Here is a 23844-nt window from a genome sequence, read left to right as displayed (position 1 = left end):
TATTTCTCCATGCCCTTTCTTTTTTTTTTTTTACAGAAAACTGCACTGAAAATAAAAGTGAAGGGTCATCTGAAAAAAGATTATGTGGCCTCTGGAACAACTTAAGGTAAGCACTCTGCAACCCAGGGGAATTCTGTGTTTGCTTGATTGCCTTTTTCTAAGAAATCCTTTTGTTTCCTTCTAAATGGAATTGTCACCTAGTATTTGGCTGCTAATGTTATATATGACAGAGAAGAGGTGTGACATAGGAAACTAGGTGTATCTATGAGCCACTTGGTTTCAATTATCCATAACTAAGTCTTCTTTGCTCCAGAATTTTTTAAAAGTTATTTATTCATTTATTTTGAATTTTACAATTTTCCCCCTAATCTCGCTTCCCTCCTTCCCCCCACCCCACAGAAAGCAGTCTGTTAGTCTTTACATTGTTTCCATGGTTTACATTGATCTAAGTTGAATGTGATAAGAAAGAAATCATATCCTTAAGGAAGAAAAATAAAGTATAAGAGATAGCAAAATTACATAATAGGATAATGGCTTTTATTGTCTAAATTAAAGATAATAGTCTTTGGTCTTTGTTCAAACTCCACATTTCTTTCTCTGGATACAGATGGTATTCTCCATTGCAGATACCCCCAAATTGTGCCTGATGGTTGCACTGATGGAATGAGCAAGTCCATTAATATTGATCATCAGCCCCATGTTGCTGTTAGAGTGGACTGTTTTTCTGGTTCTGCTCATCTCGCTCAGCATCAGTTTGTGCAAATCCTTCCAGGCTTCCCTGAATTCCCATCCCTCCTGGTTTCTAATAGAACAGTAGTGTTCTGTCACATACATATACCACAGTTTGTTAAGTCATTCCCCAATTGATGGACATTCCCTCTATTTCCAATTCTTTGCCACCACAAACAGGGCTGCTATGAATATTTTTGTACAAGTGATGTTTTTACCCTTTTTCATGATCTCTTCAGGGTATGACCCAGTAGTGGTATTGCTGGATCAAAAGGTATGCACATTTTTGTTGTCCTTTTGCTCCAGAATTTTTAATGTGTTCTCCTTCCCCCTCCCTCTGTTTCCTCCTCCTCTCCCTCTCCCTCTCCTTTTTCCTTTCCTTTTTGTCTCTTTCTCTACATTCCCCTTAAATTGCTATGTGTTATACTTGTGCATATTACATCTCACATTAAAATGCAAACTATTTTTGAGTGGGACCTGTCTTGTTTTCATCATTATAATCTCATCATCTCCCATATAGTTGGTGCTTCATATTTTAGGAAATGGAATTAATATCTTTTCTGGCACAACATTCCATGAATCTTAACTTAATCTGTTAATCTTTTCAGGTCATTTCAGGCATGTCTAATTCTCTGTGACCCCATTTGGAATTTTTCTTTTATGGTAAAGTTACTGGAGTGATTTATCATTTCCTTTTCCAGCTTATTTTACAGATAAAGAAAATGATGCAAACAGGGCTAAGCTAAGGGTCACACTAAAAACTGAGGCCAAATCTGAACTCAGAAAGATGAGTCTTTTTGGTTCCAAGTCCAGGGCTCTATTCACTGTGGCATGCACCTGGATGCCCACTTTATTAATCTAAATGTGACTTATTTGCTGAGTTCAAAATTATTTGTTAGATGCAAGTCATAGCATTCTTTGTTTACACTGGACTTTCCTATTTGAAAGAAATATTTCAAACCTTTTAAAATTTGGATTGATAGAGGGGAATGGTCAAGTCTTCGAGAGATACAAAAATACAGTAGTTATGTCATGTTCATTTTGAGGACATCTTTGGATACATAATAGCAGGGGAGCTCTGATCAACTCAAATCTGTGATGTTTGACATTTAATTTAATCTTCTCTTTAGTCCATTTAGATATTTTCAGTTTGGTTTTTTTTTAGTTCTTCACTCTCTCAGTGACTTCATCAACTCCCTTGGGTTTTATGGTTTTCATGTAGTTGGATTTCACACTTACCTCCCCATCCCCGGTCTCGTTCTTGAGCTCAAGGGCCCGATCACCAACTGCATTCTGGATCTTTTGAACTAGAACCTCTGATTGTTTTTTTGCAAATCTTTGCTTAGAGGGTCTTTTCTGTCTTCACCAGGTTTTGGTGCCTTCACCCCAAGTTTTTTAATATATTTTGCATTTATGTATGTATATACATACACCCTTATAATATATAAATATAAATACAAATATATATATATGAATAAATGAATAAAACATTAGAGGAGACAACACATAGGAAAGTTTTCAACTGAGGTCAGATGGAAAGATCTGAAGGCCTTTAGGATGCATTGGAAAAGCAGATGTTACTTCCTTTAATGCCTCTCTACTGGTAAATTAATATCAATTTTTGATGTTAAACCATTTGATGCAGCCAAGGATTCCGGGAAGAATAACTTTCATGACTTTTCAGTAGCTGTGGAGCTGTGACTGTAGATCCTGCAGAACAAAGTCCAGACTATATTTTCATTGAGTTTGCTTCTGATAAAGAAAGCTGGGGGCTGCATGTAGACACACAGATGTTTACACATATTCAAATATATATGTATATATATAAATATAAATAGCATGTACACATATAGACATATTTATGGGTTAAAATATGTATGTGTTTATATATTCACAAGATATTTCCCCTGCTAGAATAAATGTTTATCAAGGGCAAGGACTCTTTAGAATAATTGACAAACTCATCAAACTCAAAATTGTAAAGGTGATTGGCTCTTTCATAATTCATTTTTTCTTAAAATTTTTTTTGTATTGATGAATCTTTTATTTCTCTATAAATTCTCCCCGAGTGAGTGGAGTCAGAGCAAGAAATGGAAGGGAGAAAGGGTAGGAGAGAGAGAATAGGTGTTCTCTCAGGTGAAAGTAACAAGGAGAGGAGGTAGAAGGTGGTAAATTCATTAGGATGCTCAGGGAGTCAGCATTAAGAAGCACCTGGGTCAGGTGCTCACAAAAAGAGGCAAAAGACAATCCTGGATCTCCAGGAGTCCATAATCTCAAAGCTCTGACATAGGTTTTTATTTCTTTACTTAGTTAATGGTATGGGCAAGGCAGAGAGGAGGGTTGCTTGGCTCCCTGCCTCTGATGTGTGATGTGTTTATGATCAAGTGTGCAGGGGGTCTCCCTGGCAGGGTCTGAGAGCCTGCTGTCATCCTTCTGGCCTCTTGACTTGATGCTGGGAAGTAGGACCAAAGGCAGGACATCTCCTCCCTTCCTTAAGGACCATACATTTTTAGTGGATTCTTTGATGTCCTGACAAGATATCTTTGCTCTTAGTGTCATCCATGGATTTCCTTTTATCTAGGCAGTTGAGTGGCAAAGGGCATAACACTGGACTTGGAGTCAGGGTGCCTGAATGGAAATCATCAGATCCTCAATAGCCATTTGGGATCTGGGCAAGTACCTTTACTTTCTGTGCCTCAATTTCTTCATCTGTTAATAGTATTCGTAATAATGCCTATCTCTCAAGGTTGTTGTGATGATCAAAAGAAATAATATATGTAAAACGCTTTGCAAAACCTAAAGTCAAAGAAATGCTAGTCATCATCATCATCATCATCATCATCATCATCATCATCATCATCACCATCCTCCTCTCATTGACTATAAGAAGCTAATTGCTTCTTCCTAAGAAGCTCCAGACCATTAGAAAGCCCTGTTAGATAGCTAGAACTGCTCAGAGATCTGTCTTCCAAGCTTCTTTCTTTGCATCTCTTAACCCTCCTGCCTTAGGGTTGTGATTCCTTCTATTTCCTTAGTTTTCTCTTGTTTGTCCTGGTAGACCTTATCACCTATCCTCTGGAATTCCACTTTGTAAACTAGAGAAAAAAGAGGTCCCCTGCCCTGTTGCCCATCCCATTTCTTTTTTTTTTTTTGCAAATTAATGCCTGGCTAATTCGTATTTGTCTGTGGTAGAGACATAAATACAGCAAATCTCTTTAACTTCCTAAAACAATTCCCTCATCCTTTGACTCTGCTGAATAGAAACCTGCAATTCCTTGTGCCTTTCCCTGGTGACTCAGATTTATAATAGTCTCAGCCAACTGCTCTTCCATTCCTTCAATGATTGTAGTACAAGTAGACAGTGTGGCACTGTGGAAGGATCCTTAGGAGATTCCTAATCATCTTCCCACTGAACTCTTGACAAGTTTGACCTGTAGCTTAGAATTTATGGTTTTATCATCCCTCTCCCTGCAACCTCCCAATATTGTGCCCTTCTGTTAAAGTGCTCTTTAAAAAAAATTTTTTTTTATTAATTTAGGCAATGGGGTTAAGTGACTTGCCCAAGGTCACACAGCTAGGCAATTATTAAGTGTCTGAGGTTGTATTTGAACTCAGGTCCTCCTGACTCCAGGACTGGTGCTCTATCCACTGTGCCACCTAGCTGCCCCGTCAAAGTGCTCTTGTCAGATGTAGCCTGTTATGGAAATCCCAACAGTCGAGTCACTCTCCTGGTTTTGATGGCAGAGGTGGAGCATTGACTCCAGAAAGCCCTTCTGTAGATTCCAAGAAGAGGGAAGGAAGTCCTTCAACCATAGCCCATTGGAGGTTCTTTTGGGCTAAGGCTGACAAAAGCAAGATTTTAGGAAAATTAATCTGCTTGTGGTGTGCAGGTTAGTCTGAATCGGGTTAGTCCCTGATCCTGCAGGTGAGGAGATGAGGAATACCAAGAGAAGTCTAGGCCTGAAGGAGGAGTAGGGCCCACTCTCAGGACCCTTAGCGGATTGGCCTGCTGAGCTTTTTCATGATCAGATTTTTCATGGCCTTGCTAACCAGTGTGATGATGAAAAAAAACCAACTGTTTTCTAGGAAACTGTGTTGGGAGCTACATAATGATTTCTCTCTTTCCTTTTATTTCTTCCATAGCTCATGTTGCCCTGATTTTGTATGCTGTAAAACTAAGATCAATCCTGATTATAATTTTACGAATTTTGACCATTTTGGTTGGGCCTTTCTCAGCATGTTCCGCGTGATGACTCAGGATTCCTGGGAACGCCTTTATCAGCAGGTATCAGGTTTCCTGTTGACTTTGGATTGGGAATCTTTGGGCTTAACCTTCACATCAAGTTTAAAAATGACATCTCTATTTACCTGAGTTGACTCTAAATATGTAATTTGGTTTTGCCCCCTAGAGTGAGCCAGACAAGGTGAGGCTAGTTAGAGTGAGTGACTTTCTTGGAGGATATCAAAGTTCCCCTTGGCCTCAGATATCTGTCTTTCTGTATTCCCCTTTCCCAACCAAAAATCCACAGGACCTAGAGGTTAAGCTACTCTATTCAATCTTTCACATTAAAGGTTGTGAAATCTTCAAATTAACCCTAGGAAGGGGCAGGAAACCAACCAGTTAGAATTTATCGCAGAGACATCTCACAGCACCGAGACTCTCCTCCTTCTGGACACTTTCTCCTTACTTCCCTATAGACACCACATTTAATCAATCAATGAAATAGTATTTATTTGCCTTTATATTCAGGGCACAGAAATGTTTGAAGGGGTGGTATTCTCTAGTAAAGGTGGCATCATTTTTAAACTTGAAATCTGAAAGCAGTAAGGAGGGGAACCAGTGAAAAAGGGAGCTTGAAGATTAAGAATCCTTCTTTTGGATTGACTCAGTTTACTTCCTTTCTCCTGGTCACCTCTCAAATGACCTCTAATAAAATGATCCATCTACATTTTCTTTAAGAGTCAGCTAGTTTCTTAAGATTTCCAAATCCTTTTGGAAGAAATTTGTTTTGGTCTCTTGGTGGCCTCACCAGGGTCCTTCTAGTGGCCTATTTTTAGGTTGATTCCTGCCAGGAAGCTTAGAGCAGCTTTTGATGATGCCATGGACTGCCTCTCTATATCTTAGCTCCCTTCTCATTTGATACCTGTGGCTCCTTCTGCCATTGGTGAGTTCTTCCCACAGCTCCATTTTGAAGAAGGCCCTAGAACAGTCATCTCTGTCTCTCATTCTCTAGACTTCACCATGTCCTAGATGGATATCCTGACCCTTCTTCAACTGCCCCTTTATGTGTTCTATTGGAAAGCAAGCATCTTGAGGACAGGCTTGACTTTCTTTTTGCTTGTATTACTTAGCACAGTGTTGGTAAATACAAACTGGTAAGCAGCAAGAAGTCAGCAAAATCACTTGCTATGATAGAATCCAAGGAGAGACTTAGTTCAACCTTTTGTAAGTAAAGGGAGAATTTGTTTTTTTAATTATTGCTCCTTCTGAATTTTCAGAGACGGATTTGAGGTTTACCATGAGAAACTATTGAAAATAATTTTTCAGGAGACTGAGTGCAAGGGAGAGAAAATGATTTTTTTGAATTGAAAAAAAATTTAGAAGAAAATAATGTGTGGAATAAAGTTGTATGCAATGATGATTCATAGTTTTCATATGGAATTCTCTTTTGATGTTTTGTTCTGTATCTTCAGATATTTTTGGTGTTTAAGTTCAAAATTAAAAATAAAATTTAGAAATGAATGTCTTTATAATTTTTTTACAGAAAGAAAAAAATTCTTTTATATTCTGGCTTAATGATACCTATTAAAATGTCACAATATGAAAAAAATTGAGGGATTATATCATTCATCTTTTAACCCTAATGCCACTCATGTTTTTGATATTTAATAAACATTTGTTCAATCGAACTAAATTCCTTCAGTGGTTGGATGTCCACTTGATGAAGACCTTGGTTCAGATTCTGCCTCTGGTGCTTACTACTTTTGGAAACTTGGACAAGACAGCCTTCATGACTTTTTTCTGTAAAACTTCCTCTATATCTCTTCTCTCTCTAAATTTGACCAACTGGCTTTAATGTTCTACTTCAAGTCCTTGTTTATCTTCATTTTACTTCATTAGGTAGATATGGAAAGGTATTTTTGGGGATGCTGTTGATGAAAAAAGGGCTTCTAAATGGGAGGAGTGCATATATACACTTTAGTCCCAAGCCTTCTAATTAGCCCTTCACTATTTCTCCTCTTCCTCCTCCTCTTCTTCTCCTTCTCTTTCCTTCTCCTCATTCTCATCTTCCTCCTCCCCCTCCTCCTTTTTCTTTGTGTGTGCCCTTTGAAAATCAGAATTACAATGACCCCTGTATACCTGTCTTAGATCATTAATCTAACCTATTCTAAAATGAACTTGTTCTTTTCTTTCTTAAATCTGCTTGTCTTCCTTCACACTTTACCGGTTTTGTCCCAAGTCCCCATCATTCAGCTATTTTTCTGTGTTTCAAACTTTGGCATCACCACATTCACCTAATTAGTCCCTGACTCTACCTTCAGAATAGTTTTTATCTATTTATTTTTATCTATTCTCATTGCATTGTAGTAAATTGGATCTTAAGCAGTGCAAACAGCAGCAATCCTAGTAGTATCTCAGATGTATGCCCTCATTATAAGCAGTCTAGACTATTTAAGTAACTTTGTACACGTTTTCAAGTCTCCATAACATTTCTCCCTCATTCCTCTGATCAGTAATGACTTTTATCTCTTTTTTTAAAATATCTCTCTAAACACATAGTAGGCACAATATAAATGTTGGCTCTCATGTCTTTATTGTTATTATCTCTCTGATACATTTTGATATTATTTAGCTGGCACTGTAATTATTCTGTCCAGGTGCAAGCAGTAGGCAATAGACTGCCATGTTCACCATCGACAGGAACTAATTTTATCTCAGTCCCAAGCATAGTCCTCTGCTCAGAGTAGGACCTCTTTGAGTTGTTGTGTTGACCTGAAATCTTTTAGGAATAGTTTTCATGTGCTCCATGTAGATCCTTCGAGTTGCTGGGCAATATGCTGTGGTCTTTTTCGTGATTGTCATCTTCGTGGGCTCTTTTTACCTGATTAACCTGACCTTGGCTGTTGTCACCATGTCATATGAGGAGCAGAATAAAAATGTGGCAGCTGAGACGGAAGCCAAAGAGAAAATGTTCCAAGAAGCTCTACAGCTACTAAAGCAGGAGCAGGAGGTAGGTGTCCTTAGGGTATGGGCAGACAGGGAATTTCCATCTTGGAGCTGTGCATCCCAGGGAGACATCAGAGACCAGGATTCAGGGCCTGGATAAAAAAGCTGCTTTGCACTCTTGTTTTTAACTACTCTTTACCTACTTCTCCTCACTCTGTAGATCATTTCGGTGAATGCTATCAATCAACAAGTAATCATTTAGTAATAGGTCAGGATCTGTGCTAGGCTTTGGGGGTTCAAGGACAAAAAAATAGAACCACCATCCTGAAGGAGTTCAACTGCCATCCTGAAGGAGTTGCCTTTTGGAGACAATAACAGGTAGACCTATAAAGAAATGCAATATATATATAAAATACACTAAATACACTGTAATGGGGAAGGGCAGAGTCAGGAGAAGCTTCCTATAGGAGGTAGGGCTAGAGCCAAGTTTGGAAGGAAGCTCTAGAGATTCTAATGGTAGATGTGAGGAAGATGTGACCTGGGATTTCTCTTCTGAAAAACTAGAAGAACCAAAGATCTGTTACTTGCCTCAGAGGAAATGAGGGGATTTAGTAAATTACAATTTACAATGTAGAAATAGTTCTTGCAAGTCATTTCTAAGTGAAAACGGCATATTATTATGCACTATGAATGAAGGGGAATGGGTAGGGCTCATAGGCAGCTGGGGAGCAGGGTAGGACCTATGGACAGTTGGGGGGGGTCCACTGGGGTATGACCTCATGGAGCATATTTCTGCTTTCTCCAAGGGAGAAACAAAATCCTGAAGAATTTTTTTCCCTCAGTAGTAGGGTCATGTGGCTGGCCTTCTCTCCTGTAGGGTGAACTCATAAGACTTTGAATGGACTCATACCTCTATCTGGAGGCAGGGGTTGGGAGAGCCGTAGGACCTCTCCCTTTGATATTTGAAGGATCTCTTGTTTCATTTGTGTAAGGCAAATCAAAGTGCACTTACTTTCTAGTAGATACTTTCTGATATTATTGTGGTCCCCAAAGTTCCTCATGAGTCAGATGAATCTCTTCTCAGAAGGCTGGACCTTGGTTGACATATCAACGTTTATGGGGTCAGTCCTTGAAACCTTTCCAGTTTTCAGAGGACCTTTAAGAGTTTATTCTCACTCAGTATAACCTTTGGGCATGCAGTCACCTTTGACCCTTCAATGAGGTACATTTGACATAAAAATGAATAGAAAATTAACTCATGTCCTTAATGAATATTAAGACTAGGCAGAGAAAATAGATGAACATGGTTACTTTATGATCTTCATCACTAAAAAGAACATCAAATTCCTTAAGATTTCAAATTCATTTGATCATGAGAAAAGAAGATAAATCATAATTCCAGGTGAGATACCACAGGTGCTCAGGGTAGGAGGGATAGCATAGGTAGGGCCCATATGTGGGCCCCCCCCACACACTATATTCTTCATTGAGGGAGGTAAGATCCCTGGGAGTCCATTGAGTTGGGGTGTTGGTTTAAGAAATGGGTCTTGAGTAATCACTATATATTTTACATTTTCAGACTCTAGTTGCTATGGGAATTGATAGGAGTTCACTTAATTCCCTTGAAACATCATCCATTTCTTGCCAAAAGAAAAGCCTGTTCAGCAACAAGAGAAGGAAATCCTTTCTTGTAGGAAATTCCGGGCAAGACCAAGCTCCATTCTCTGATCCCGATGAAGGTCTCCAGAAAAAGGTAAGGCCCTAGTCCTAGAAACAGGGGACCTGGACCAACTGTGATCAGGGGCATTTCTGGGAGGGAGCCCCTGAAGGTCAGAGGTTTTCTTAATGAGGGGGAGAAAAGGATGGTAATAAAGTGGATTGTCAGAATTGGGGGAGGAGGAATTCAACCATTCCAAAAGCAATTTTTAAGTATTATGTGTCAGTTACTGTGTTAAGCAAAAACATGGTGCCTGATCTCAAGGAGCTTCCATTATAATGGGAGAACAACATGGAAATGATGATTTCTATAAAAATGATCTACAGAGGTAACCAAGAGGAATGGCACTAGCTGTGCAGAGCTGGGTGGAGAGGAAGGTGGTCAGAGAGTGGTCTTATGTGGAAGGTGAGATCTGAGTAGCATCTAGGAGGAGTCTCAAGAAGCCTGGAGGTGAAAATTGAGGAGGACCATCTGAGGCACAAAGGACCAAAAGACATGGCCCTGCTAGACAGAAGGCTGCTCATGAGGACTAGCAAAAGTGCCTGCATAGTTCACTTGGAGAACATGGGAGAGGGAATGAAGTATAAGAAGACTGGCAAGCTTGGAAGAGGCAGCTTGTGAAAGGTTTTAAAAGTCAAAGGATTTTAGATTTGATCCTGGAAGTACTAGGGAACTCTTAGAATTTATTGAGTTGGAGGGGGAGGAGCCAGCTTAGGTGGTGCAGTGGACAGAGGGATGAATCTAGAGTCAAGAAGACCCAAATTTAAATCTAGCCTCAGGCACTTACTAGATGTATGACCCTGGGCAAGCCATTTAACCCTGTTTGCCTCCATTTCTGCACTTGTAAAATGAGCTGGAGAAGAAAATTGCAAACCACTCTTCAAAGGAGTCACAGAGTGTCATTGGACATGACTAAAAAGCAGCTCAACAAAAACCAGGATGAGAGGAATAAGATGTTCAGTCCTTACAGGTCAGACCTGTACTAAAGAAACATCACTTTGGCAGCTGAGTGAAGAATGAATTTAAGGGAGAGGGAGGCTATGGTGGTGGTCTGGGTGTGAAGTAATAAGGGCTTGCACCAAAGTGATGGCTTGTTAGTAGAAAGAAAGGGACATCTAAGGGAGAATGGATACATTGGGGGAATGTGATTGGGAGGTCAACAATGATGTCAAGGTTGAGAGCCTGGCAGACTAGGAGCATGGTGATATCTTTGACATTAATAGAAAAGTTAGAAAAAGGGCAAGATTTGGGGTGAAAATAGTAAGGTTTGTTTCAGATATATTGAGTTTGAATGTCTTTGGGATATCCAGATTGAAATATTCCAAAGGCAGTTGGTAGTGCTGGCTGAAGTTCAGGAGAGAGTCCAAGGATCTGCATTTAAACATTTAAACATGCACAATGTACATACTCACTCATCGATGTGTCTATGGACAATACTCACACACACGTGTTGGTGCATAACCTACATCCATGCACACACACACACACACACACACACACACACACACACACACACACATATTCATGAATTGGGCTATCTTTGGGACATCCAGTTTCCAAATGGCATTCTCAACCTCAGTACGTCTAAAGCAGAACTCACCATCTTGTACTTATTTATGTATAGGTATAGATGGAAACTACATATGTGGGCCCCCATACTATATCTACACCTACACATACATGTATGTTTTCACACACGCATGTCACCACACACATATGTGTATAGATAGATTTATATGCCTCTGCAATTTGCATCTAGATGATAAGTGAATTCCACAGGAGCTTAGAGAAGCCCTGGCTTTGGTTTGGGCTGTACCTTCTCCTTCATGGAAGAGGATTTAAAAAAATTTTTTGCTGTTGAATCATTGTTCCAAATGTCTAAAATTCTCAATACATCACTTGAAAGCCATTGCAAAAGGCCCAGAAGTCAAATAGTGCAAAAGGCCCAGAAATCAAATAAAAAATTCCATTTCCTTAGGATCTGGTGGGCTGGCCAGAATCTTTTTGACACTCAGTTCCCTCATCTGTATATGCATCAACTTCCCCAAAATATGAGAGAATGAATATCAAATGTTTCGCTAACATTGAAGTCAATTGTTAACTGTCCTTCTTATTGTAACTTCCCCCTTCTATAAATGAATCACTAGAGGAAGGATCCCTCATAGACAAATTATTAGTAAAATACAATCATTCTGTGTAGCTGAGTATTCTGGAGACATCTATAAAATGTCCCAAATATTTTAAGCTATTAAAGATAGTTTTACATGGATATTTACATGTATGCATATACACACAATACACATATTATTGTTGTTCACATGTTCTGTCATGTCCAACTCTCTGGAAGCCTGGGGAACATATTGTCTGTGGGAGTTTTTTGGGCAAAGATCCTGGAGTGGTTTGCCATTTCCTTTTCCAGTGGATTAAGAAAAACAGAGATGAAGTGACTTTCCCAGGGTCACACAGCTAGTAAGTATCTGAGACTGAATTTGAATTCGTATCTTTGTGACTCTAGATCCAGTACTCTATCCACTGAGCTATTGAGCTGTCTATGGGTATACATATATTTATACACATACATAACACAAATGTGAATGTGTGTGTGTGTCTGGATGTCTATCCTTTCCTCTCCCTCTTGTGAATTATATATGTAAAACTGTCTAAACCCAATCCCTCATCTAATTTATTAAATGTATGAAGGCAAACTGTCACAGATTGACTGTTAGTCCCATAATGTGGTTGACTTGCTGGACATAGTGAGCACCTGTCTCTTGGCAGGCTCCCCTACACCAGGGGCACAACTTTGATTGGACATGACCTCTGTCCTCAGCAAGCTCATGGTTGTGTGTCATTGTGATACAGAAGGAGTTACTGAACCAAACCAAGCGTCTGTCACAGAACCTGTCCGTGGATTATTGGGATGAGCATTCTGACACCTTTCAGAGGCAACGTGCCCTGAGTGCGGTCAGCATCGTCACCATCACCATGCAGGGTGAGTAGTTTTCCCTCTGTTTCTGTCTCCTTCCACATCAATCAACAGTGGAGATTCTACATGCTGTTTTGACTTCTCTTTCCACTGTTACTATCAGGTGTCCCCTTTCTCCTCCTGCCCATTTCTTAAATTGTTGAAAGTACAAAATCATGTTCCAAATTGTTGGAAGTACAGAATCATGTTCCAAATGCACTCTATCTCAACTTTCTGTTTAGATCTGTGCTTAACTCACTCATATATAAAATATATATGTGTGTGTGTATATATATATATATACACACACACATATATATGTATACATTTTCCTTTTTAGAGTATGAAAAGTCACAGCAGAAAAAATGTCTTCCCTGCCAGAATAACTTTTTCTCCAAATATTGTATTTGGGAGTGCTGTCCATTGTGGCTACGCATTAAAAGGATTGTGGAACTTGTTATCATGGATCCCTTTGCTGAACTGGCTATCACAATTTGCATCATCATCAATACTGCATTCCTGGCAATGGAGCACTATAAAAAGGAAAGAGACTTTGACAAAATGCTCAATGTCGGAAATTATGTGAGTGCGGATATGGTCTTTTTACAGCTTCCATTTATCTGGCACTTTGAGGTTTACAAAATTCTTCGGTAACAATAATCATGTGACACACATGTTTGTCATCTTTGTTTAGAGATGAGGAAACATAGGATAAAAAATATAGATAAAGCTATGTGGCAAGTGAAATGAAGCTAAGGCAAACTGAGGCATATTTTCTTTCCAGACAAGGTAATTGTTGATTACCAGTGATGCATTTAGTGGCTAATAAAGTGGGTCATCAGCCACCTCAGCAAAGTCAGGAATTGAGGGAGAGACTACATTTTGAACTAAATTGAGAAATGGAGTTTGAGAAATGAGGAACAAGCTCAAGAGTAGAATTGTTTTTTAAACAATACAGCATCATTTTAATTTTCTTCAACTAGGAAATGGCAGTTAGCATCAGACTCAGATTTTCTGATTTTTAAATCCCCTGATCATCCCACTATTCTTCTTTGCTTTAAAAGTACTTGGAGCTATTAAGTGAAACCTAACATGGTGTTCCTTTTATGGGTAAACCATAGAAAAGAGTCAGATTTGCAATCAGGTTTGCAATCACTGGGAATAGTCTGATGTTAGGACCCCAGAAGAAATAGTGAAAGATACTGTAAATGTAGTGGGAAAAGGTGATTTAATAATTGCTAAGGAGTCACAGAGGGTGTCCCCAAATAAGCTTTATTAATTTGTACTAAACAACAACTGAGAAGAACAGACCCAATTTTACTTGGCTACATACTTGGCTAGACTTATATACTTAGATTCGTGTGTGTGCGTGTGTGTGTGCGTGTGTGTGTGTGTGTGTGCGTGTGTGTTTTATATATACTATGCACTTAGATTCAGGTCCCGTGATTTTATTATTCCTTCCAGAATAAGAATAGAGAAAATAACGATAAACCATGACAACAATAATAATAGCAAGCAACTCATAGTGTTTTAAGGTTTGCAAAACCTTTGACAGATGTCATCTTGTTTAAGATTCGTGGTAATCCTAGGAGAGGAGCGCTATAATTATTCCCACAAAGAAACTGAGTAACATAGATGGCAAGTGGCTGGTCTAGGGTTACCAAAATAGGAAGTTTCTGGAGTAGGATTTCATTCTTGTCTTCCTGATGTCAGCATTCTCTCCATTGTGCCCCTTTAAAAGCTTTCTATATCATATTGGTGCTTGTGAATTGATCTGAAAAAAAAAAGTCATCTGGTAACTAGTTCTCTGTTGATAAGTTTCTCTGAGTTTGAAGAGCCTTGATTTGACCCATGATTGGGCCTGTGCTCAGCTCAACTCTTCTACCATTTCCTTTGAAAATCCAGAGACAATAGACCAAAATAGTCATTAATGGGTCCATACTATTTGGAGAGCTTCCCCCTCCCCACCAGCCAAGTTCTGTTTATATTTCTGTGCTGTTCAAATATCTTATTAATGACTTGAATCACATCATAGTATGTATTTGTTAGATCTGTAGATAATGTGAAGTTGGGATTGGTAATTTTCTGAATGACAGAAAGGTTCTGGAAAAAAACACAATAGGTCAGAATGATGGGTCATTTCTAGTAAAATGAAATGTAATGAAGTAAATGAAAAATCTGATTTTTCATATGAAGAAAGGAACTTCAGAGCTGGAGGAAGATGATGGAGTGAGAGGTACCCTAGTGCACAGCTGTTCCCCATACCACATCAAATAGCAAATTAAACCCCCCCCCCCCAATGCAGCAAAATAAACAATATTGGGTACAAAAATGTAAGGAAACCTCCCAAAATTAATTTGCGGGGGAAAAAAATAACTGAAGACCAACTGATCAGTCTGCTTTTTCTGCTTTTACCATGGTCTGAGATTGTCTTGGTGAGGAAATCTCTGTTTCTTGCAGATAGATACTCCAGTTTGAAGCCCATTTTTCTTTTCAGAGCTAAAATTTACAGTCTTGGTAGGAAGTGGGAAGAACCCAATTCCAACCTTTGTGGTCTGAGATAATGGAGTACAGTAAGCAAGGATTAAGGGAGGGTCACAGCAGATAGGAATCTTCATGGAAAAGACTGGTAGTAAGCAGCATGTTTCTAGCAAGAAAAGTAGAAGAATTGTTAATAAAAGATAAAAAAACTACATGGCTAGTAAATGTTTGAGTTCAGATTTGAACTCAAGTCTCCCTGACTCCTGGCTTGGCATTTTATCCACTGAGGCAGGAATTTTATGTATTTTGTATATCAGATCATCTACTTTAATGAAGAATACTCTTTGTCTTTGAACTTCAGGGATTTTAATCAGCTTCAGCATTAGTTTTGGGGAATTGTGCACTGATTCCAATTTTTCCAACCCATCCTATGATCCTCAGATCAGAGGCCACCCTCATGCCTTCTCTCCTCTTCTTCCTCTCTTTCTGTAGATTTTTACTGGAATTTTTGTAGCAGAAATGGTCTTCAAACTCATAGCCCTGGATCCATACTATTATTTCCAACGACCCTGGAACATTTTTGACAGCGTCATTGTTGTTTTGAGTCTTGTAGAAATAATAATTTCATCTGTTTCATCAAACTTTTCATTATTACGTTCCTTAAGACTGGTAAGGTGTCATTCATTTTTTTTTTTTGTATTGTCAATCTGTTGTTTGTTTTGAAAACTGTTTCTAAATTAGTGAGACCTATGTATAAATAGAATTATTAAACCCTTTCTCCTTGGACAGATGAACTGGGTTCGGTCTTGAGGGTTTCTCTCCAAAAGAAAAAAAAAATCTCTGTGGCTTTTTGTTACCACCCAGAATTCTAACCTAGAAATATTTGAATCTGGCTCCCATGACCTCAGATGGACCCTAACACTTATTACAAATATTCCACTGTCAGAGCAAGAACTATAGAAGGTGATTAATGACTTGCAAACAAGAGAATAACACCACAAATTGCTCATATCTGCATAGTGCTTTGCACCCCTAAAGTAATTTGATTTCCCCAACAGTAGATCTGATGATCCTTCATTTACAGGTAAGGACACTCTGGGTCAGGGATACTAAATTATTTGCTCAAGGTCATACAAGTCTGTCCTGAAGGAAGGATTTGATCCCAGGCCTCTCTGATGCCCAAGTTTAGCCCCCCAAGACCTGCTCACCAATGACCTACTGGCCAGGTCAAAGCAGATGTCTAGAATGTATCCCTGACTCAATATCTCCAAAACAGAATTCTTTCCCTTTCCCCTTAATACCATCCCTTCTTCTGAGCCTCCATACTGATGCCAAGGGAGCTACCAACTTTTCAGTCACATAGGCTCAGCAGTTCACTGTTATTCAAGTTTTTCCCTCTTATATTGTCCTCAAATTTACTCCATGGTCAAATCTTGTTTCTCCATTGATTGGGGTGGGCCCTACAGTATGTCAGCAAACAGGAGCATGGCATCTCCACTTATACCCTCAGGGTTGATGACTTGTGAGATTATAAAGATATGACTTGTTTGAACATCCCCTGCCCATCCTTCTAGTGCCCTGATCATGGTCCAATGGAGCAAGCATTGGCTCTGCAGTCTGAGGATCTGGGTTTGAATCCTGCCTCTGGAACTTCATGCTATAGTTAGTAGCTTTGGCAAGTCACTTAATTTGTCAAAATAAAACTAGGAAGCAGAATGGGAAAAGTGTTGCACTTGGAATAAGGAAGACCTGAGTTCAATCTCACCTCCAACATTTACTAACCCTGAGTGAGATATTTAACCTCTGTCTGCCTCAGTTTCCTCATTGGAGATAATTAAAGATCTTATCTCACAGTGTTGTTATGAGGATCAAATGAGATAATATTTCTAAAGTGATTTATAAATCTTAAAGCCTTATTGAAATGGTACCTAGTATTATTAACCTCTCTGGGTCTCAGTTTCTTCATCTATAAAATGATGTAGTTATTTCCATGGTAACTCCTTCCATAGAATATGAATTTCTTGACAGCAGAAACTATTGTTTTGTACTTTACTGACAGGCCTGGGACATAGTAAGCACTTAGATGTTTATTGACCCTCTAATTTCCCTTTGCAGACATTCTCTCATTTGACTCTCCTACCAATCCTGTGGGGCAGGATCTGTGTTTTAGAGAACTCATATAACTTACTCAGGGTCACCCAGCTGGTGGTGATACAGGGAGGATTCAAACTCAGGTCTTCCTGACTGAGTCCCACCATCCACCTTTCATTTATTTGCCAAATGGACTGAGCAAAATTGATTAACAATTTGAAGGGAAATGAATTTAGATGTGTTTTATGGCATGAATCTCAATGAATACCAATTGTGATGACACAAATCATAGAATCGAATGTTTTTGATTTGTTTTTCTTTTTACTTTCCTCTTCCATTTCTAGCTGAGAGTTTTCAAGTTAGCCAAATCCTGGCCAACATTGAATACCCTTATTAAGATTATTGGTCACTCAGTTGGTGCCCTGGGTAACCTCACCCTGGTCCTGGCCATCATCGTTTTCATCTTCTCTGTTGTTGGCATGCAGCTTTTTGGGGGTTCCTTCAACCAAACATCTTCATGTTCTAAGTCCATGCCACTGCAGCGACGGCGTTGGCACATGGGAGACTTCTTCCACTCTTTCCTGATTGTGTTCCGCATTCTCTGTGGTGAATGGATTGAAAATATGTGGGAATGTATGTGTGGGTCTCCAAAAGTGTTATGCATTCTGGTCTTCTTGCTGATCTTAGTGATTGGAAACTTGGTGGTAAGTTTGTTCAATTTTTCTATTTATTTTTAAGTGAACTATAGTTAACGCATACTCTTGAGTTGTGTTTTAAAAATATTTAAAAATATTTTTAAAATAAATTTTTAAATATTTTTTACATATCAGGTTAGTGAGGGCAGCTAGGTGGCGCAGTGGATAGAGCACCGGCCCTGGAGTCAGGAGTCCCTGGGTTCAAATCCAGTCTCAGACACTTCATAATGACCTAGCTGCGTGGCCTTGGGCAAGCTGCTTAACCCCATTGCCTTGCAAAAAAAACAAACAAAAAAAACCCTAAAAAAATAACAACAACTAAATATCAGGTTAGTGGATTAAGCATAAAAATTGGAATTCATTTCAACACTAGAAATCTGATCATTTTACTGGTGAATGGGTTTTTCAGTCATATTTTCACATTGGAAAAGCGGTTAGTGAAATATATTGGGACTCTAGAACTTGTGAAACATTTGGTCCTTATGCCAGTATTACAGATGAGGAAACAGACTTTGGGAGGCTGAGGGAAGTGACTGTTCTCCCAACTAGGTATAGGAGCTGGTACTTGGACCTGGGTATCAATAATACTATATCATGTTGGCTTTTATCAAAGTCATTTCTCTGATAGTAAAATAAATATAGAAAAGCTCTGGCTAGGGAAATTTTTTATTTTAAAAACATTCATTTTTTTCTCCATTCCAACATAGTCAAAAATAGAACACAATTGGATTGAACTCATTTTTGTGTATTATGCTAAAGTTATGATTTGTGAGTTGCAGCCTATTGAGCAAATGCAATATATGGGGTACATTTAAAGTCTTGATAAAGTGCTACCTTCTAACATTCTTCCTTAGATGGGTAGCTTAGACTTAGTCTGAAGAGGATCTTGATTAATTAAGGTCGTTAAGAATCAGGTTCTCCCAGAAAGAGGGCTCAGATTGACTGAGAAAACTTGGTCAAACCCTGTCAGGCTTATGTAAAATGAAAGAGAATTCAAGAAAGATTTAGCCAGTGGCAAAGAGAAAGAATTCCAGCTAAGCCACCTAGAAGGATTGGAAGTGGAGTAGGGGCTTTGATCATCTCTGACTCTCTCCCCACCCTGCTCCCTTTTTCCTGGAGAAGGATCTCACATACTTCTAAGATCTAGAGGACTTCCTGATCAGTACCCTAGCAGGATTCCTGGAAAACTCATGCTATTTTAGGAACCAAGGACAGGTTAAACATGGGCCCACATTTCTACAAAAATGTCCCAAAGTAATAGGCTATTTGCATATCTAAAAGGAACATCTATAAGACTGGAAAAAAGACTTATAAGAGATATAAATTGCCCATTTGCCCCAAGAAATCACTAAGCTTCAATCTTCTCTTCTGAGGACTTAGCACATACTATGGGGGAGAACATGAATCAGATCTTGGGAAGAATTTTCTTTTTTACCAACTCTTTCATTTGTACTGCCATAGCAAAACACCCTTTTTAAAAGGATAATTAAATCTGACTCATTGAGAACTGATAAGCACATCAAGAAGCGTATCAGTGGTGATAGGGGAATGCATGAATCAAAGCAAAATGAAAATCACATTTTACAGATGAAGAAACTTGAGGCACACAGAGATGAAGTGACTTTGGTCTGAAGCATGCTTACTTTTTAAGGATGTGAGTTCAACTCTTCCCCACTCTGAGCCCAACATTCTATCTTACCACAACACCTAGTTTAACCCTAGATATTTTGGAAGTGTTTGATATAAAGATTCCCCTCCCCCAACTGACTAGTCATATTAATTTTATGTATAAGATTTTGAATTTCATGTAATTGAAATGACTTGTTTTACCTTTTGTGATCATCTCAATCCCTTGTTTGATTAGGAACCAACCAGCCAAATAAATAAATGAAAACAAAACAAAATAAAAAAGTTAACAACTAGCCATAGCTGAATTCCTTCTCTGGATTTTGATTTACGATATGACCTTTAATATGCAGGTCATGGATCTAGTTTGAGCTCATTATGGTATGTTGTGACATATGATGGTATTGGTCTAAATCTAATTTTCTGTCAGTTTTCCCAGCAATTCTTATTAGATTGAGATTACCTAAAACATATGTATTCCTGTGTTTGTCCAATATTGATTTATGAGTTCATTGTTTTTTTGCTTCATCCTTATTTAGTCTGTCCCATTCCAATGGCAAGTAATTTAGATGGCGCTATAGTATAATTTGAGATCGAGACAATATTCCCTCCCTTAATTTCCACTTTAAAATGATTTCCCTTAAGATTCTAGATCTTTTGTTTCTCTAAATGAATTGTATTATTATTTTCTCTAATGATGTAAAATATATAGGCAGATGGGGCAGCTAGCTGGCGCAGTGAATAGAGCTCTGACCCTGGTGCTAGCCCCAGTCACATCACTTTACCCTATTTGCTTCAGTTTCCTCATTTGTACAATGAATGATCTGGAGAAGGAAATGGCAAACCAGATGGCAGATCAATATCTTGACTAGGAATGAAATTGATAGCACCTCTTCCTTTTCCTTGGATGTGATGCCAGAAACATTATTCATGGAATAGTGGAAAGACCATTGCACCCAGAGTTAGGAGAACTGGCTTCAAGGTTTCCCTCTATCATTTACCATGCAAGCTCTCTAGGCTCTTTTTTTCTCATCCCTTTGATATGGCATTTAACAAATTGACCCCATTTGCTAATTTTTATCGTGATGCTGATTATTTTCCCCATATAGTATAAATGGAAATATTTTAGAGAAAAGAAAAGAGTGCTCAGAGAGGGCTAGGGGGCCATCTGCTTGCTGCTTTTGTGACCCTTGGGGAAGATTGCTATGGTGAGCTCTTCAGAGTTGTTCCTCAGCACCTATCCAGGAGACCCATCAAGGTAGACATCCAGGTGACCCTTCTCTCCTTATCCCTCAGGTACTCAATCTTTTCATTGCTCTGCTGCTCAATTCCTTCAGCAGTGAGGAAAGAGAAGGGAATGGATCTGGAGAGGTGAAGAAGAAGAAGAAGACCAAACTTCAGCTAGCTTTTGATCGGTTCCGTAGGGCATTTCAGTTTGTGAAACATGTGACTTGGGACTTCTGTAGAAGTCCTTGCAGAGAGCAAAGGTTTAGAAAGTCAAAAGACATGTCCAAAACACAGAAGGCTCAGACTCAAGACGTTATTCCACTGGAGTCAAGGATAAAGCGAGAGCAAGCAAACCTTGAAAAATATTGCCCTCAGGACAAGAACAGTTCCCCTGGGTTCATAGGCCTGGGCTGTATACAGGAGAATTTGAATACCAGGCATCCTTCATTTATCAAAGCCCCACTCGCTGAAGAAGAAGAAGAAGAAGAAGAAGATACCGCATCTCTAGATGAAGACGAACCTGAGGATGTCATGGAATCTGAGTTCTGTAAAAAGGTATGAAAGTTTGAATTTGGCATAGTGATTATAAAAAAGTTGTCCTTTTTTGTTGTTGATTTAAACATTTTTATTTTTCAATTAATTTTATCAATTATTTATTATTAATCATCACAGTTGATTTATTTTTTTCAATTAATGGAACTCCTCAATTTAAAAGAAAAAAATTCTCTTCACAAAATTTTGCATTATTCCTGATTAAAAATGTAATTTTACACTTTGGATCCATTACCCCTAATGAATGATAGCCTAGATTATTACTAGTCCTCTGGAATCATGGCTGGTCATTTCTGTGATCAGTTATCTTAAGTAAAGGAGTCATTTCTTTAACCATGTGTCCAATTCTGTGCTAGACCCTGAGAGAGTAGGTGGGGCTGGGAGGAAAAGAGTTTATTGACTGAGGCTATCCCTTAAAAGAATGCGTGGCTCAGATAGTCTTGTGGACTATCAATCCACAAGGTAGTGTGAGGTCTGAGAATCTCAGATTGAAGGGACTTTAGGAAAGTGGAAAATAAGGTCTCTTTTGTTTGTCAGATGGTGATGATCATAGTCACTGTCCAAAAGTCACGAAGAAAACACAAACATTTGAGCCCAGAAGCTTCTTATTCAAAATATTAAGAGCTTTTTCATTATAAATGTCTGTTATGAGGGAGAAGCTGTATCAGCACTTAGACAAATGTGAAGGTCAACTTTCAAAGATTTATTAGATTTCCCTCCTCAGGCACAAACTCTATGTGAGACAGTAGGGAAATCTTATCACTTAGTTCCCAGGTCATTCGCTGATCAGAAATCCTAGAGCAGGCACCAATCTGTCCTGATAGAGCTCATAGATCCAAGCCCCAATCACTTCCCAAGCATTTGTAGTTAAAAGGTTTTGTTGACTAACATTCATGTGTATTTTTCTGTGACTGGGCAGACAGAGTATAGATGGGCTCATCTGGAGACTTGTCCTGATTTAACTTCTAAAGAAATCCCTTTGCACTGGGTCCTTTTCTATAGAAAATATATTCTGGGTGTTATTCAGGTCTTTTTGGAGTTATACTGCTACTAATTTCTCCTATCCCACTGTAGGGCCAGTGCCTTGTTTACTTTTTAAGGATAATTTTTAATTGATAACTTTTATCTTCACATCATGATCATTTCACCCTTTCAAATTAAATCCTTCCTTATGGAAGAGGGAAAAAATTAAGCAAAAACATCCCCTATTATAATTGCACTTGAAAATGTACATAATAATCTAACCTAGTACCCATTCCCCTCTCCATATTATGCTCCCCACCCCACCCCAAATTTGAGGGGGCAGTTATATCTCATTTCAGTTCTCTGGAATCTTCAATGTTTTGTCACTTGTTCAGAGCTTGATTTCCTCTCAGTGATATTTGCACTCACACACAGTGTTTTAGTCTTTGTATAAATGATTCCCTTGATTTTGATTATTTGGCTATTGGTTAACATGACTCTTTCCAGATTTCTCATATGAATACTTTCTTAATAATATTCCATCATATTCTTATATCTTATTCCTTTCAAATTTTTCCCTGTTGATAAATATCCATCTTATTTTCTATTTTTTGCTACCACAAAGATGATTGGCTATAAGTATTCTGGCATTTATTTGACATTTGTTCCTATATTTGAATGCCAAATAGCAGAATCACTGGGTAAAGGGAATATGACTGACTTTGGCATTTTTCATGAATAGTTTCAAATTGATGTATAAGATGGTCCAGCTCCATCAAAAGTATATCAAAGTGCCTGCCTTCCCACTTCTTTAACATTGAATGATCCCATTTTTGTCAAGTTTGTCAATTTCCAGGGTATAAGATTTTATTTCAGTCATTGAGTATTTTGAAGTTAAGTTTTTCCTATTATTAGTGATCTGAAGGGGAGTGTGCTGAAGAGTTTTGAGACCAAGGAAAGGAAGTAGAGGGATATCAAGTTATTAAAAATGAGATTTGATTACAAAGGGTTTAACAGAAGAGCTCAGGGATGAGATATAAATATCCATAAGTAGTCAAACAAAAACAAGACTGAAAATTTCAACCTGGATGGAGAAGAGGAGATAGTCTGTTAGGGTTTGCATTTAATGCAATGTAATGGGCAATGTTTGTTTTTCTGGTTTTCAAATGTCTACTATAATATAGTTAGATAAATTCAGAACTGGTTAGATTCAATACTCAAAGAGTAGGTGTTAATGATTCAATATCATCTTGACAGGAAACCTCCAGGGGAAGGTACCAGAGATTATCTGTACTTGACCCTGGTCTCTTAAAAATAAAAGAAGTCAATGATTGAAATAAAAGCTTAGGGTATCTGCTTGTCAAATTTGCATGTGACCCAAAGCTAATACCCAAGATGACAAAGTTGAGATCCTGAAACATATAATTTAATAAGACAAGCTTCAGCAGGGATAAATGTAAATATCTACCCACACATTCAAAAAAATCACATTCACAAGTAAAGACAAAGAAGACACGGTTAGCAAATTGCATGAAAAAGAGCTATAAATTAAATATGAATTAGCAGAGTAATGTAACAACCAAAAAAAGTCAATGTGAGCTTGACCTATATTTAGAGAAGCATGACTTCC

At 38.4% G+C, this 23844-nt stretch overlaps 1 protein-coding gene across 3 annotated transcripts in view; it reads left to right on the top strand.

Moving 5' to 3' along the window:
• The window catches only part of SCN11A (sodium voltage-gated channel alpha subunit 11), a 197404-nt gene that overhangs the window by 118857 nt on the left and 54703 nt on the right, over window positions 1–23844 (top strand). For all 3 annotated transcript variants that reach the window (XM_074199107.1, XM_074199106.1, XM_074199105.1), the window contains 9 exons: window positions 37–106; window positions 4873–5014; window positions 7764–7961; window positions 9477–9650; window positions 12477–12606; window positions 12920–13161; window positions 15553–15729; window positions 17496–17855; window positions 20769–21254. In XM_074199107.1, coding sequence (XP_074055208.1) covers window positions 37–106; window positions 4873–5014; window positions 7764–7961; window positions 9477–9650; window positions 12477–12606; window positions 12920–13161; window positions 15553–15729; window positions 17496–17855; window positions 20769–21254 — 1979 coding nt within the window. The remainder of the gene's footprint in view (window positions 1–36; window positions 107–4872; window positions 5015–7763; window positions 7962–9476; window positions 9651–12476; window positions 12607–12919; window positions 13162–15552; window positions 15730–17495; window positions 17856–20768; window positions 21255–23844) is intronic.

The sequence above is a fragment of the Macrotis lagotis genome, chromosome 8 (assembly GCF_037893015.1).
Source record: "Macrotis lagotis isolate mMagLag1 chromosome 8, bilby.v1.9.chrom.fasta, whole genome shotgun sequence".
Classification (NCBI taxonomy): Eukaryota; Metazoa; Chordata; class Mammalia; order Peramelemorphia; family Peramelidae; genus Macrotis; species Macrotis lagotis.
Note: the sequence above shows the minus strand (reverse complement) of the source record. Positions and strands in the feature narration are given on the sequence as shown.